Consider the following 17,495-nt stretch of genomic DNA (forward strand, 5'->3'; position numbering starts at 1 on the left):
GCTTGTTTTCAATGTACGGCTGTGACGTCAGTGCAGCTTTTGTGTACTTTCCCCACACGATGGTTCGATAGTTTTGTCCGTTCATGAACCATGATTCCCTCCAAAGGTTGTTTCTGCTTTAATTTTTTCAAGATTTAAAAAAGTATTGTCAATTTAAAACATTCTTACGAACGCTTTCGAACTCTGAGTTCATCGTCAGGTTATAAAGAATACAAAATGCTAAAATGAAAAGCCAGAAAATAAAATGCAAATCACTAAAATCACTCATTCAAGGAAACTTAAAACGAATTTTTACATATCTACAAAATTTTACATCTGAGTATATATATTTTTGCGATTTGATGTAGCAGATGCATATCGACATGTTTTTTATTAAAAAACCTACATAAATTACCTTAAACTTACTATGGTTTGGTTCAATTTTAAAGTTGAAATTTTCGTTTAATTTTTTTTTGAATTGGAAAAGCCAATTGATTTAGTTTAGTGGAAGTCTGTCTTTTGGGTGTTCTAGGAAAAAAAACTGTACAAAAGTTTCTTTATCTATCATATAACTCTGGCATTCTATCAACTCAATGAGATCATTTACAGAGAATGGGACAAATCTCAATGAGCCGATGGACGATCTTTAAGCACCATGTTTCCTTTTTCTTCTTGGGGAGGTCCCCATATCAAGTATTTTGATACATAAATACACATGCCACCTTTTAGAGTTTAAGTTTTGCCCGCTTGTGCGAACTACACACAACTACACAAGTCGCGCGATAATTCTGAGAGCTGGGGAAAATGGTGATTCCTCTCCATTTAGGCGGATTCATCTTCATTGAGTTTGTAAGGATTGTTTCAATTTTAACGGACCGTGATGAATGAATTGAAGGATCGGACTTCAATTTGACGGACTTCATTTCAATGAACCGGATTTCATCATTTCATCTAAGGTGAAATCATCACACAATTAAGCTAGGATATAAGTAGGTCACATAAATGACGTTTGATTGCGGTTAGACATAATTGAATTTGGATACTAGATGTACCGTCACAGAAGGTCTAACGCAACACTTGGTTTTTCGTGTGCCAATACCATGTCTACGAACCCATTGAGTTCGTTGGACGCTGCTTTTTGGGTGGTTGTTTAATTTTGGAAGGCAGTAAGTTTGTTATTGGACAAAGTTAGGATAACAAGATGCGACGAAACACAATTTATAGGTTCCTGTGAACTACTGCCGTTGGGTGAGATCGATATAACAAAAAAATTTTGGGATCATTGGGACAGCTTGAGGACCAAATCCCTGTTAAACACCCTCTGATAACGCTTCATCCCGCAGTGATAAAGGTTATCTTCAAGGTTTCAATTCCCATAGTTTCTCTTGTTTGGTTCCTTTATACACCAATAACATCATTTTACATTTTACAGTTACAGTGGACTTCTCATTCTCTTACAATTTTGGGTTATAAAGTCATAAGAATCAATCTTACAATTGCGGTAAAATCATCGAAGTTAATGTGAGGCATTAACATCCTCGGGGCCCCCACAACCTAACCCTAACCTGCTAGTGGGTTTGGGGTAAACGTGCATAAGTTTCACTGCTGGTCTGTTTAATTTGCCTAAAGCGGTTTTAACCTCGTAGGACCTAGCTATGTTGTCGGGGCCGATGAAATTCCGTGTGACTCGTCCCAGCGGCCAGATTCCTCTTGGTGTAAACTCCTCAAGAAGCCAAACAACATCATCCACTTCCAAAGCTGCTTCACGAGACGTCCACTTCTGTCGTTTGTTCAGCAAAGGAACAAACTCGGTTAGCAGTCTCTTCCAAATCTGCTGAAGTCTCTGCTTCACCTGTGTCCAAGCCGAACTCTTCAAGGTAAGTGTCTCGTTGAAAACGGCTCCAGGAACATTGCAGAAGGGCCATCCAAGCAAGAAGTGGTTTGGTGTAAGTGGGTTGTCGTCTTCGTGGTTGCTTCTCACGTGGGTGAGTGGACGCGAGTTGACAAGATACTCGGCTTCACTGATGATTGTGGCAAAGACATCTGGGGTGAGTTTTGCGGAACCGAGGTTCAAGAGAAGAGCTCGTTTGGCACACTGAACGAGTCTCTCTCACACACCACCGAAGTGAGGAGCAGAAGGAGGGTTGAGCTTCCATTCGACAGACTGGTTCAGTAGCTGAATTTTGATGTAGTCGTGGTCCAACATCAGTGGTCCTCTTCTGATCGGCTTTCTTGCTCCCAGGAAGTTGGATCCGTTGTCTGACAGGAACAACCGCAGTTGGCCGCGTCGAGCGGTGAAGCGTCGGATTGCTGTCAAACACTTGTCTGTGCTGAGGTCCTCTGCAACTTCCAGGTGAATTGCTCTTATAACCAAACAAGTGAATAGGCAGATGTAGGTTTTCACTTCTGCATCTCGATAAACGACGGCAAACGGTCCAAGGTAGTCCACGCCGACATTGGTGAAGATGACTGGTGACTGTGTTTCCTGGAAACGAATGTCTGGCAAGTCTGCCGTCGGTGGCTGTAGTCCCTGTGCTCGGAAGCGGCGACAGTCGAAACATTTGAAGGCCAAATTTCTCAGGAAGAGTCTGATTCCAAGAATGTGGCATCTCTGTTGTATATAGTTGCGAGTGTATTCCACTCCAATGTGCATACAAATTTCGTGGCATTTCTGTAGGTAGAGTTGAATGCAGTGCTCTTTAGAGTCCAGGATGATGGGGTGCTTGGCGTCAAAGGGTAGCGAGCTTCCTTTTGTTCTGCCACCAACGCGAAGAAGTCCACTTTCAAAGAAAGGGGACAAACAGAGCAGACGATCTTTCTTTGATAAAGGCTTGTGTTGTTTCATGTCTTTGATGGAGTCTTTGAAGGACTTCTCTTGCGATTTTCTGAAGAGATAAATTCGGGTTTCGTTAATGTCGTCGAGTTCTAGTTTGCCTCTTTGTTTCGATCTGAGATTCTTTTTGAACCTAATGACAAAAGCCATAGAGCGCATTAACTTCGCCCACTTTGAGAATCTGCTGACGTCGACAATACATTCATCGTTCGATGTTTCCATTGTGACGTTTGTCTCCTCCTTGTTACCCAAGGAGTTCTTCCAATGGCTTTCGGAATCACTCAAGAAAGCTGGAGGTGTTAACCAGAACACGTTGATATCACAGGCTGGTATTCCCTGGGAGACATGGTCTGTGGGGCTGAGTTTTCCGCTGATATGCTGCCACTTGGAGACGTCTGTGTTGTTGCGGATCTCTTGCACTCTATTTGCAATAAAATTTTTCACCTTGTCTTTGCTTTTGATCCAGGCAAAGACAGCTTCACTGTTGCTCCAAAAAGTGTCTTGAGGTAACTGGTATTGTGAGCTGCTTGGAAACAAATTGCATTAGTCTGCATCCTAGCACGGCTGCTTGCAATTCAAGTTTCGGGATACTGATTTGCTTTAGTGGCGCAACTTTAGCTCTAGCTATAACAAACCCAATTGAAATGGCGTTAGCTGACTGAGATCTGATGTATATGACTGCTCCATAAGCCAGCTGTGAGGCATCACAGAAACAATGTAACTGGTTTATCGGAGATGGCTAGTTCGGAGAAACAAAACATCGTGGCATTGCTACTTCTGGCACATTTAGATATTGCTCTATCCAAGTTTTTATTGCTTTCTGTTTCTCATCTGACGGGAGATCATCCCATGCAAGTCCTTCTTTCCAAGTATCCTGCAAGATGATTTTGAGTGTAATCAATAATGGGGCAATGACTCCTAATGGATCGAACAAGCATGCAATTAAGGAAAGGAGCTTTCTGAGTGTGTAGTCCGTTTTGTCTTCCTGAATTTTGGCAAGCTTCTGGTGGAAGAAAGTATCATTAACTGTATTCCACATTACACCTAAGACACGATGTTTGTCTTTTTGGGTTCTTTGGGTGTTTTGCTAAGACATTGAACAGAGTTTGAGACAAACTAAGTCAGACAGAAACCACCTTTAGAGAGGGTTTGTCGCAAGTCTTGAACTGCCGTTTGAGCTTCCTGTTCATTAACAAACTAATGTACAAAGTCATTCATTTGGAAACTGTTGCGTATCAAATCTTTTGTTGCGTTGTTTCCGAAGTCTTTTGCTGTTTTTTGGAGCACAAATATTGCTGTAGTTGGTGAATATCTGGCTCCAAATATAAGTCGCGTGTACTGGAACTGCTGTATGGAGTTCTTTGAAGGCCAAAGGAAACGGAGACAAGACTGATCCTCCGTTCGTATGCAAATTTGCATGAACATGGCCTCAATGTCTGCCATTACTGCAACAGGATCCTGGCGAAGGCGGAGTAGTAAGCCGACCAGGTTGTTGAGAAGGTCGGGGCCTGACAGAAGAATTTTGTTTAGCGATTGCTTCTTAAAAACAGATGCGGCGTTTGCAACACGCATGACTTTCCAAGGTTTGTTGGGATTCATGACGGGGCGATGGGGAAGGTACCATATCTTCCCTGGTGCTGGATTTGAGAAAGTAACTGATTTGACATAACCTTTCTCCAAATCTGTTTTCAAAGTTTTCTCATACAATTGCTTCAACTCAAAATCTTTGTTGAGTCGGCGCTGTAGGCTGTCAAGCTGTGCTTTGGCAACCGGATAGTTGTTTTCCAATTTACTGTCCTGTTTCCAAAGTAAACCAATTTCATATCTGTCTCCGATATGATGGATTGTATCTTGTAATATTTGAACTGCTCTTTCGCTGTCAGTTCAAGTATCTGCCGTTTCTTCAAATTCGGTTCCTGTGCTCTCGATTTTCCAGAAACTGGTCACACATTCACTGACATGTCTTTCAGTATCAACAGTTAATTTTGTGAGCGCATGGTCAAAGGCTCTATAACTATGTGATAGGAAGTTTGTTTCCTGCAGCAATGGCTCGGTTTTTCGCTTACTTGGGCCTGTAATTGTCCAACCGAGAAGATTGCGTAAAGCAAAGGGGCTTCTTGAGGGTCCTTGAAGGAACTCTCGTTCCAAAATGTACTGGGTAGCGTCAACACCTAAAAGCATCTGTATCTTGTTATCACTAAGTTTAGGAAAATGTATATGTAGAAGGTGAGGGTAGGACGAACATGCTTCGTTCAAATCGTTCACAGGTGCATCGTTGAAAGTCCAATTTCTCACTGCAGGAACATAGTTTAAACAGAAGAGTGGTTGATCGCTATTCCGCTTTCCAATGTCCAAGCGAACAAGATTTGCGTGCATGACGGATTCGTCAAATGCGTGCGACACATTCAGATTAAAGTCTGAAGTTTTTGGAGCTCCTACTTTGTCGGCAGTGGTGTTGAGGACGTATGAAATGGTGCTACCGTTGTCCAGAATGGCATAACAATTATGTCTTTTATTATCATTTCCGAAAAAGGTGACAGGTATCACCTGTAGTTGATTTCTTGTTCTTGGTGAAAAACCAGGATTGTAAACCTGGGTTGGATTGTCGTCATTGCTTTTGTTCTGTTGGTCCAATGGTTCACACATTGGGAGATCAGTTTCTGTCAAGTTTGTAGATTCGGGTGCTCTTTGTCTGTCTGTGTGGAGAAGGCTGTGGTGTTTGCCATTGCAATGTCGACAGAGAACTTTTGACGTGCAGTTTTTGGCTGTGTGACTGGTACTTAGGCAATTGAAGCACAAAGAGTTCTTCTTTGCTTCGCTATTGCGTCTGCTATCATCAAGACTGAGAAACTGCGGACACTTGCCAATGTAGTGATCTTGTTGATCAAGCGGGCATTTTGTTCTGCTCCTATTTGCAGTTGCATTTATCATAGACTGCTTCGAACCAGAGAAAGAAGAGCTTCCTTTCGTGTTGTTGCTACTGTTTGCCGTCGATTGCTGAGGCTTTGCATCATCGATGTTTCTATTTGCTGTACTGTTATGTTCAAAGCTTTTACTGCTGGGGTTAGAGCTTTTACTTCCGGGGAAATTCTGTTTCCAGTTTGTACGATTTTGGTTCTTATTCCGATTAATGAAGGAACTTGAACCCTGTGATTGGTTTTGTTGACTTGAATAGTTTTTATTGGTTGATAAAAATGCGTCTTGTAATTGTTCAAAGGCTCTGGATTGCCGATCCATCCAATCGAAAAGCTCTGTGAGACCTGGATTTGTCCAGTCGTTGTCAACAACATGTTCAGTCCACTTCAACTTGATTGGGTTTGGTAGCTTATCTTGGGCTATCCTGAGCAAGTACATGGCATTTAGGTCGGCACTGAATCCATGTGAGGCAAATGTCTGAACAACCTTTCTTAACAGCGAAGCGAAAGCTATCAAAGCTGCGTGGTCATTCATAGCCGGTCATTGGAAAGCTTCTAGTTCTTTTGCTAAGGCACCGACAACGTTTTGCGGGTTTCCAAAGCGTCTGTTGAGCTCTTGAAGGGCAGAAGAGTAAAAGTTTGGGTTGCAAAGAAAGCCGGAGATGCAATCCTTTGCCGGTCCAATGACTTAACTTTGCAAATAGCTCAATCTTTCAGTGTCAGTGATGTCTTCGTTGTTGTGGATGGTCGAAGAAAACATGCTGCTCCATTCGTTCCACTTGAGTGGGTCTCCATCGAATTTCTGAATTCGGATGTCCGGCAGCTTTACTGAACGGTGAATGTTCCGTTGACAATATGGGTTGGAGTTTTGATTACCGAAGCTTTGGCTGCTGGGGTAAACAGGTCCACGAGGGGTTACATTTGAGGGCTCAAAACTACCGTTTGCTAAGTTTGACCAACTGTTTGGGCAATATGCTTGAAATGAACCGGAATGGTTTGGCGTTGGGAAACGATTGCCGAAAGAAATTTGAACAGGTGTCCTATGATCAGGTACGTTTTCAAAGAGGCCGGTGTTATTAATGGGCCTGGGAGGGGCGAAAGTATGTTCAGCCGGAGGAAGTGTCCCACTAAAAGCTGGCAGTTGAGTATTTGAAGCTGTAGTTAATTGTGGGAACACACACGTTGCGCCAATAGAGCTCTGCGTAACAATTCTTGGATTGACAATCGGTTCTATTGGCTGAAGGGGCTCATGTTGATTGCTTGCTACGTTGTCAGATTCTGTTTGTTCCAGTGCTGATGGCTGGAGACTATTCTGTACACAAGAACTGATGGCTCCATTAGAGTTTTCTTGCAAAACTCCCATGGCGGACTGCACTTGTCTATGGATAGTAATCGGGTTGGAGTTTGATTTCTGGTCTGCCAAATTATTGACTTGTTGCTGTCGGGTATCTTCCATACTTTGGACAATTACCGGAGACTCAGTGCAGAGGGAGCTGGTATTCGATTACCGCGTGACGAAGCGGCGCTGCTTGGACGCGTTGAAGTATTTCTGAAGGAAATTTCATGCTTCTTTACAGTTTGTCCAACTTCTATTTTTAGCTTTGTCAAGCATACTGCATCTTTGAGAGAGTCTTCAGCGTCCACATTTTCCGATTCGGTAAGCTGGTTGACCAGCTCATCTAGCTGTGACATTTTTTTCTTGAATTCGTTGTGTGTTACTGACACAACTTCGGGCTCAAGACCTGAGTGTATTTGATATTCTAGCTCCTGTTTGAGCTCTTTGACAATGTTTTGTTTTCGGTGAAACAATCTAACTGTTCCAACTATTGATGGCTTTCGACCTCCCATTTTCTTTATTGGTCTGACTATCTGAACTTTAGAGGAAGTTGAAAGGTCAAATGGAGTGAATATAGGCCCCTTGGAGGTCACAACGAGTGAATTTTTGACCTGTTAGAGGTCACTTAGAGGTCAGCTGAGATGAGTTTTTGACCTTTTAGAGGTCACTGAGAGGTCAAGAGGTTTGGCCTATTAGAGGTCAAGTGGTTTGACCTATTAGAGGTCAACAGATTTGACATATCAGAGGTCAACAGATTTGACCTATTAGAGTTCAACTGGTTTGACCTATTAGAGGTCAAGTGGTGTGACCTATTAGAGGTCAACAGATTTGACATATTAGAGGTCAACTGGTTTGACCTATTAGAGGTCGAGTGGTTTGATTCTTCGAACTTCTGTCTGAATTCGGATGTCCAGCAGCTTTACTGAGCGGTTAATGTTCCGTTGACGATATGGGTTTGAGTTTTGATTACCGAAGCTTTGGCTGCTGGGGTAAACAGGTCCACGAGGGGTTACATTTGAGGGCTCAAAACTACCGTTTGCTAAGTTTGACCAACTGTTTGGGCAATATGCTTGAAATGAACCGGAATGGTTTGGCGTTGGGAAACGATTGCCGAAAGAAATTTGAACAGGTGTCCTATGATCAGGTACGTTTTCAAAGAGGCCGGTGTTATTAATGGGCCTGGGAGGGGCGAAAGTATGTTCAGCCGGAGGAAGTGTCCCACTAAAAGCTGGCAGTTGAGCATTTGAAGCTGTAGACAATTGTGGGAACACACACGTTGCGCCAATAGAGCTCTGCGTAACAATTCTTGGATTGACAATCGGTTCTATTGGCTGAAGGGGCTCATGTTGATTGCTTGCTACGTTGTCAGATTCTGTTTGTTCCAGTGCTGATGGCTGGAGACTATTCTGTACACAAGAACTGATGGCTCCATTAGAGTTTTCTTGCAAAACTCCCATGGCGGACTGCACTTGTCTATGGATAGTAATCGGGTTGGAGTTTGATTTCTGGTCTGCCAAATTATTGACTTGTTGCTGTCGGGTATCTTGCATACTTTGGACAATTACCGGAGACTCAGGTGCAGAGGGAGCTGGTATTCGATTACCGCGTGACGAAGCGGCGCTGCTTGGACGCGTTGAAGTATTTCTGAAGGAAATTTCATGCTTCTTTACAGTTTGTGCAACTTCTATTTTTAGCTTTGTCAAGCATACTGCATCTTTGAGAGAGTCTTCAGCGTCCACATTTTCCGATTCGGTAAGCTGGTCGACCAGCTCATCTAGCTGTAACATTTTTTTCTTGAATTCATTGTGTGTTACTGACACAACTTCGGGCTCAAGACCTGAGTGTATTTGATATTCTAGCTCCTGTTTGAGCTCTTTGACAATGTTTAGTTTTCGGTGAAACAATCTAACTGTTCCAACTATTGATGGCTTTCGACCTCCCATTTTCTTTATTGGTCTGACTATCTGAACTTTAGAGGAAGTTGAAAGGTCAAATGGAGTGAATATAGGCCCCTTGGAGGTCACAACGAGTGAATTTTTGACCTGTTAGAGGTCACTTAGAGGTCAGCTGAGATGACTTTTTGACCTTTTAGAGGTCACTGAGAGTTCAAGAGGTTTGGCCTATTAGAGGTCGAGTGGTTTGACCTATTAGAGGTCAACAGATTTGACATATTAGAGGTCAACAGATTTGACATATTAGAGGTCAACTGGTTTGACCTATTAGAGGTCAATTGGTGTGACCTATTAGAGGTCAACAGATTTGACATATTAGAGGTCAACTGGTTTGACCTATTAGAGGTCGAGTGGTTTGATTCTTCGAACTTCTGTCTGAATTCGGATGTCCAGCAGCTTTACTGAGCGGTTAATGTTCCGTTGACGATATGGGTTTGAGTTTTGATTACCGAAGCTTTGGCTGCTGGGGTAAACAGGTCCACGAGGGGTTACATTTGAGAGCTCAAAACTACCGTTTGCTAAGTTTGACCAACTGTTTGGGCAATATGCCTGAAATGGGCCGGAATGGCTTGGCGTTCGGAAACGATTGCCGGAAGAAATTCGAACAGGTGTCCTATGATCAGGTACATTTTCAAAGAGGCCGGTGTTATTAATGGGCCTGGGAGGGGCGAAAGTATGTTTAGCCGGAGGAAGTGTCCCACTAAAAGCTGGCAGTTGAGTATTTGAAGCTGTAGACAATTGTGGGAACACACACGTTGCGCCAATAGAGCTCTGCGTAACAATTCTTGGATTGACAATCGGTTCTATTGGTTGAAGGGGCTCACGTTGATTGCTTGCTACGTTGTCAGATTCTGTTTGTTCCAGTGCTGATGGCTGGAGACTATTCTGTACACAAGAACTGATGGCTCCATTAGAGTTTTCTTGCAAAACTCCCATGGCGGACTGCACTTGTCTATGGATAGTAATCGGGTTGGAGTTTGATTTCTGGTCTGCCAAATTATTGACTTGTTGCTGTCGGGTATCTTGCATACTTTGGACAATTACCGGAGCCTCAGGTGCAGAGGGAGCTGGTATTCGATTACCGCGTGACGAAGCGGCGCTGCTTGGACGCGTTGAAGTATTTCTGAAGGAAATTTCATGCTTCTTTACAGTTTGTGCAACTTCTATTTTTAGCTTTGTCAAGCATACTGCATCTTTGAGAGAGTCTTCAGCGTCCACATTTTCCGATTCGGTAAGCTGGTTGACCAGCTCATCTAGCTGTGACATTTTTTTCTTGAATTCATTGTGTGTTACTGACACAACTTCGGGCTCAAGACCTGAGTGTATTTGATATTCTAGCTCCTGTTTGAGCTCTTTGACAATGTTTAGTTTTCGGTGAAACAATCTAACTGTTCCAACTATTGATGGCTTTCGACCTCCCATTTTCTTTATTGGTCTGACTATCTGAACTTTAGAGGAAGTTGAAAGGTCAAATGGAGTGAATATAGGCCCCTTGGAGGTCACAACGAGTGAATTTTTGACCTGTTAGAGGTCACTTAGAGGTCAGCTGAGATGACTTTTTGACCTTCTAGAGGTCACTGAGAGTTCAAGAGGTTTGGCCTATTAGAGGTCGAGTGGTTTGACCTATTAGAGGTCAACAGATTTGACATATTAGAGGTCAACAGATTTGACCTATTAGAGGTCAACTGGTTTGACCTATTAGAGGTCAATTGGTGTGACCTATTAGAGGTCAACAGATTTGACATATTAGAGGTCAACTGGTTTGACCTATTAGAGGTCGAGTGGTTTGATTTTTCGAACTTCTGTCTGAATTCGGATGTCCAGCAGCTTTACTGAGCGGTTAATGTTCCGTTGACGATATGGGTTTGAGTTTTGATTACCGAAGCTTTGGCTGCTGGGGTAAACAGGTCCACGAGGGGTTACATTTGAGAGCTCAAAACTACCGTTTGCTAAGTTTGACCAACTGTTTGGGCAATATGCCTGAAATGGGCCGGAATGGCTTGGCGTTGGGAAACGATTGCCGGAAGAAATTCGAACAGGTGTCCTATGATCAGGTACATTTTCAAAGAGGCCGGTGTTATTAATGGGCCTGGGAGGGGCGAAAGTATGTTTAGCCGGAGGAAGTGTCCCACTAAAAGCTGGCAGTTGAGTATTTGAAGCTGTAGACAATTGTGGGAACACACACGTTGCGACAATAGAGCTCTGCGTAACAATTCTTGGATTGACAATCGGTTCTATTGGTTGAAGGGGCTCACGTTGATTGCTTGCTACGTTGTCAGATTCTGTTTGTTCCAGTGCTGAGGGCTGGAGACTATTCTGTACACAAGAACTGATGGCTCCATTAGAGTTTTCTTGCAAAACTCCCATGGCGGACTGCACTTGTCTATGGATAGTAATCGGGTTGGAGATTGATTTCTGGTCTGCCAAATTATTGACTTGTTGCTGTCGGGTATCTTGCATACTTTGGACAACTACCGGAGACTCAGGTGCAGAGGGAGCTGGTATTCGATTACCGCGTGACGAAGCGGCACTGCTTGGACGCGTTGAAGTATTTCTGAAGGAACGTTCATGCTTCTTTACAGTTTGTGCAACTTCTAGTTTTAGCTTTGTCAAGCATACTGCATCGTTGAGAGAGTCTTCAGCGTCCACATTTTCCGATTCGGTAAGCTGGTTGACCAGCTCATCTAGCTGTGACATTTTTTTCTTGAATTCATTGTGTGTTACTGACACAACTTCGGGTTCAAGACCTGAGTGTATTTGATATTCTAGCTCCTGTTTGAGCTCTTTGGCAATGTTTAGTTTTCGGTGAAACAATCTAACTGTTCCAACTACTGATGGCTTTCGACCTCCCATTTTCTTTACTATTGACCTACTGGAGGTTGATTGCCCTGGGGGCACGCCTGAGGCAACTATGTAAGGCTAAATTGGTGTGCAGTTGGCTGGAGCACAATTGAAGACAGTTGAAGGTCAATACTATTGACGTACTGGAAGTTCGCAGCGTTGGGGGAAGCAAGTTGTGATTATATAGGGCTTAATTGGTGTCCAGTTGGCTGGAGAAAATGGTGGGCTGTTGGAGGGCAAGAGTGGGGGTCTACTGCAAGCTGGTTCTGCTGGCAGAACACTGGAGGCTGTTGGGTGCAGCTGATGATGACTCAGGTTGGCCTGAGTGGACTGGCTGGCTGTTGGAGGGCAGTAGTGGGGGTCTACTGCAAGCTGGTTCTGCTGGCAGGACACTGGAGGCTGTTGATTGAAGCTACTGATTGCTCAGGTTGGCCTCAGTGTGCTGGCTGGCGATTGGAGGGCAGTAGTGAGGGTCTACTGCAGGCTGGTTCTGCTGGCACAACACTGGAGGCTGTTGGGTGCAGCTGCTGATGCCTTAGGTTGGCCTGAGTGGGCTGGCTGGCGATTGGAGCGCAGTAGTGAGGGTCTACTGCAAGCTGGTTCTGCTGGCAGGACACTGGAGGCTGTTGGGTGCAGCTGCTGATGGCTAAAGTTGTCCTGATTGGGCTGGTGGGCGATTGGAGGGCAGTAGTGAGGGTCTACTGCAAGCTGGTTCTGCTGGCAGAACACTGGAGGCTGTTGGGTGCAGCTGATGATGACTCAGGTTGGCCTGAGTGGACTGGTTGGCTGTTGGAGGGCGGTAGTGGAGGTCTACTGCAAGCTCTTTCTGCTGGTAGAGCACTGGAGGCTGTTGATTGAAGCTACTGATGGCTCAGGTTGGCCTGAGGGGGCTGGCTGGCTGTTGGAGGGCAGTAGTGGGGGTCTACTGCAAGCTTTTTCTGCTGGCAGAACACTGGAGGATGTTGATTGAAGCTACTGATGGCTCAGGTGGGCCTGAGTGGGCTGGCTGGCGATTGGAGGGCAGTAGTGAGGGTCTACTGCAAGCTGGTTCTGCTGGCAGAACACTGGAGGATGTTGGGTGCAGCTGCTGATGGCTCAGTTCGGCCTGAATGGGCCGGCTGGCGATTGGAGGGCAGTAGTGAGTGTCTACTGTAAGCTGGTTCTGCTAGCAGAACACTTGAGGCTGTTGGGTGCAGCTGCTGATGGCTCAGGTTGGCCTGAGTGGGTTGGCTGGCGATTGGAGGGCAGTAGTGAGGGTCTACTGTAAGCTGGTTCTGCTGGCAGAACACTGGAGGCTGTTGGGTGCAGCTGCTGATGGCTCAGGTTGGCCTGAGTGGGCTTGCTGGCGATTGGAGGGCAGTAGCGAGGGTCTCCTGCAAGCTGGTTCTGCTGGCAGAACACTGGAGGCTGTTTGTTGCAGCTGCTGGTGACTCAGGTTGGCCTGAGTGGGCTGGCTGTATCCTCTTCATCATGCTTGTCAATAAAATCTTTGCAAAATTTTTCACCGGACCCGAATTCTTTAATGTAACAATTCAAAATGTACGCACACGACTATAATAATTGCTTTGATGTTCGATATAAGCTAGTTGTTGATTATTTCAATGAGCAATACAATTATTACAGTACGATTCCCGAAATTGAAAACTTAAGTAGGAAAAACTGGTGTTCTAAGGGATGGGTATTACCTGAAGTTAGTCACGAAAATGTTAATGCGGACTCTTTATAGTTTCACAAATTTTATGCATTTCTTATCTGTGCGACTCTTCCCTTTGCTCGACAGACTTGACTCCTCATATCCTGTTGTTTTTGCTGCCACTGCACTCCATTTCATAGAGACTACCTCACCACAGCCCAATCACATTCAACCACTGTCAACCATTGAGGGCCAAACACTTCGGATGGTAGAGCATGCTTCCGTTCAATATGTCGTGTTAGTGGTAATTATTTCCAAAAGCGCCAAAAATGATAACGCTTCATCCCACAGTGATAAAGGTTATCTTCAAGGTTTCAATTCCCATAGTTTCTCTTGTTTGGTTCCTTTATACACCAATAACATCATTTCACATTTTACGGTTACAGTCGACTTCTCATTCTCTTACAATTTTGGGTTATAAAGTCATAAGAATCATTCTTACAATTGCGGTAAAATCATCGAAGTTAATGTGAGGCATTAACACCCTCAAGATTTTTTTAGTACTGTCGCAATGCTATGGTCTAAAAAATCTTCCCCATCTGGCAATTTTTTACGAAACCCAAATTCTACATCTCCTGGACAGTGAAACGTGTATTAATGTAATGACTCTTCCAAAGACTTTCGAGTCAAACTTCCTCCTCTACGCTCTCCTGTGCAGAGTTCTTGGGCTGTAAATATGTTTACGTGGGAAGACATTATCAAAGTCTTGCAACGACTCAACACAAACAGTAAGAAAGCCCATGTTCAGTGCAATTTGTGAAAAAAAAATCTGAAATACGTAAGCATTTATAATTGGACACTTTGGCTATTTAGGATAATCTAGAATGTGATGGCTCCTGTCGTAAAACTACAGAAAAATTGAAGGCTGTTTGCTGGAAGACTCTCTTTGACTTCTTGAGAACTATGATATTCTCCTGCGTACCTAATCCTGATAAGCCTGCTAATAGCACGCTAGGTGTTTCATCCAAGGAAGAAGGTTATATCGCTAATTTTTAGTTCAGTTGAACAAAGCACATCTTTGATCTCATTTGAAAAGCTAATTTGTTATCAGAAAAGTTTTCATGTACTGCCTATAATCTGCGTCTATTCGAATGTGACAGCCTAATGCGTGATTACGCAGCGTGTCCAGTATTTCGTTTTGACAGAACAGACATTTTCGTTCCTCAATATAGAACTGTACACCAATCCGATTCTTTAAAGCGGCTCTGAATTTATTTGGCTGAGGGTGAAAGTCCAGGTTAGGGATTTTAGGCGCGGAAAGCCCAGCACCTGATAGAGGCAACGACAGGAAAGCAAATATGTGTTTTTTCTATTTGAAGTCTGATTACCAAGAAGGTTGGAAAAAGCAGCATCATCAAGTGCCTCCTGAATCTTTTGTTCTGTGTACTGGGGTTTTTCTAGATTAGTTTCAGTTCCCCCTACTGTTTCTTTGAAGATTTGGTTGTATTTTATTTTCTCACCGGTTATTAGTTCTACTAAAGCCTCTGACTGCGATACCGATCCAACATACGCCGCTTCGAGTTACCTTATAACATATTTCATTACATTTGAAGTAAATATTCCTTACGGCTAGTCTCAAAGGCCTCTTCAGATTTATCCTCGGAATCTTTGCAACCTCGCTGCTGGAGTACAGTTCTTTAAGAGCAATTCCTGTGGCCTCCGCAGCCGCTACATTGTTTTTTTTGAATTTCATAGCAGCCACCCATGCGGAATATGTTATATGCTTAGTTAATTGGGTGTGGTACTTGTGAATATACATAGAAGAATTTGAATTAATAAGTAGGTCACGCAGAAGTTGAAATTGTTAAAACAAAATACAACTCAATAGAGTGGTAAGACCGAATGGAAGGATTGGTGTCCAACGATTGAATAAAAATCTTAATTCGGCCAGTACCAAATATTGGTTCTATCATCGAGGTAAAATAACCAAAATCACAATGAAAGAACATATCTGGTTTGTTGATATTGTTCAAAGCCCAAGGTTTGTCCAATCAAATGTCACTTTTGTTTTCTTGGCACCAATCAGCCTTGTTTCAGCCGCAAATCAGGTAAAAATTTGATTTTTTAAACTAAACATTTGACCTTGAAGCCCGAGATTTTTAATACTCTTTTTATATAGTTTTGAAACTCACATTGCTCTTCTCTATAGGAATAGAGTGTACCACTCTCCTAGAAATATCAAAAAATATTTTCAGACACGATTCTTGTTACATGCACCTTTTCATATGTAAAATGTTTGTAATTTTCACATAAACAGTTTTAAAGTCAGTTTTCAGTGGTCATAACTTTCGTTGCCTCTCCGAGAAAAATAAAGTGTACGCTTTTTGCGCTGCATCATTTGTCAGGATTTGGTTTGCCCGATTGATGGTCTGGAAAAACACATCATCTCCACTAGCATCAGTGTGCGTTAGTAGGCTCATTTTGTGATAATATTTCATGAATTGTTCTTTATACGCAGAATTCTTGACCACCGAGGTCGCATGCAGCGTAGCAGAACAATTTATTATATCAAATCTCAAAAAAGCAAATCTCAGTGGACTTTGTTCTGACCTTCTCGTTTTTACATGAGTTCTATCGTCTATCAATGGCCGTATCTTCTCGACATTCGTTGGACAGATACTATTTTTAATGTTCTAGCGGCCGACGCTTTTTTGGCCGTAATTGACCATTCTCTTCCGGTTTCTCGGTAGCGTCGCTCTTTTTAGCAGCATTGACTTTAAAATCGGACATTCGTTGTTTCATCAAGTCGATTGATTTTACCTGTTTGGCATTTAGCATTTTAGCGCCTCACACTCGGCTTACCTATCGATTTTTTTGTTGGCTTTTTGCCTTATCACAATAGCTCCCTGTTTTTATTGAAGGTCGATAATATCCTGTTAGTAATATTTTTTTAGAATTAAAGAGTTAGTACTCTCCAACTTGTCTAGTTGAGCGCACTAGCCCTGCGGTGGCACTTCAGTCTGCTAATCTCGGGATTGAGTATTGGCGGGTGACAAACATTATATTGTAGACATTTTTCATGCCCGGGATAGACAAGTTTCCAATCGGTATACTCCTGGGGACAATTCGGGTTTATATATCTCCACAACTCTTTTATATACTATGCATATTCATTGAATTCTGGGCTCTCATTGTCCCTTTTTTTGAGTTAAAAAAATCATTTTTGCTTCTTTCAGAATATTCTCAACATATTTCAACTTGACCAAAAGTTATATATGCAATTATAAAAATAGGACTCCAACTCGGAATGTTTTCATTCGTTGTTTTTGGTCCTGGACTCAAGACTATTTATTTATTGGTCTCAAATTTCAGACAATGGCTCTTTCCCTCTCTCTCTCTCTTTCTCTCTCTCTCTCTCTCTCTCTCTCTTTCTCTCTCTCCTTCTGTAGTTTCAAGTTCGTGACATTTTCATCTTTAGTTGACAACGACTTTTTCCAAGATTCTTTTCAAGACCCTTTTTCAATTTCTTTCCTCTTTTCTCGGCGCTCATCAGTTAATTTGATCAAATGATTTTATATACGTGTTCCTGCTATGAGGTCGAAATTTTGCAACACTTGTTACCAGGATGACCCATTTTTGTCCAATCCTAAATATATGAATAATTTAGGAAAATTTGACTCAAATTGAAAAACAAATTAGACTAACAAGACAATATCGTTAGCTTTCAACAAAATATATACTGTTTGAGTTTTTATTTTTAAAAAATCGTTATTTCCTGTCCTGGAAAAGTTTCCGGCTGAAACTGTTTGTTCCATGGTATAGATTTTCGATGACTGTATTTTACATCAAAACTCGGAATTCTTCTCGACTGATACTTACTATTGTGGTGAATCGTTTAATAAATTTGACTTTTTTTAAAACAAAATCTGATGTTGAGAAAAGATTATGATGTAGGTTTTGATCACTAGCAATTAGGTCATTTTTCATTGTAGATTGATATATTTCA

The 17,495-nt window shown here is 42.7% G+C and overlaps 1 protein-coding gene across 1 annotated transcript; it reads right to left on the reverse strand.

Annotated features, from left to right (window-relative positions):
* Nucleotides 1-1,495: 1,495 nt before the first annotated feature.
* On the reverse strand, nucleotides 1,496-4,411 carry LOC142346216 (uncharacterized). The gene is made up of 3 exons (XM_075398730.1): nucleotides 4,011-4,411; nucleotides 2,098-3,335; nucleotides 1,496-2,022 (listed from the first exon to the last, which is right to left on the reverse strand). The coding sequence occupies exons 1-3, from the start codon at nucleotides 4,409-4,411 to the stop codon at nucleotides 1,496-1,498; spliced, it is 2,166 nt and encodes a 721-aa protein (XP_075254845.1).
* Nucleotides 4,412-17,495: the final 13,084 nt, after the last annotated feature.

This window comes from Convolutriloba macropyga, chromosome 9, assembly GCF_964194025.1.
Source record: "Convolutriloba macropyga chromosome 9, txConMacr16.3, whole genome shotgun sequence".
Taxonomy (NCBI): domain Eukaryota; kingdom Metazoa; phylum Xenacoelomorpha; order Acoela; family Convolutidae; genus Convolutriloba; species Convolutriloba macropyga.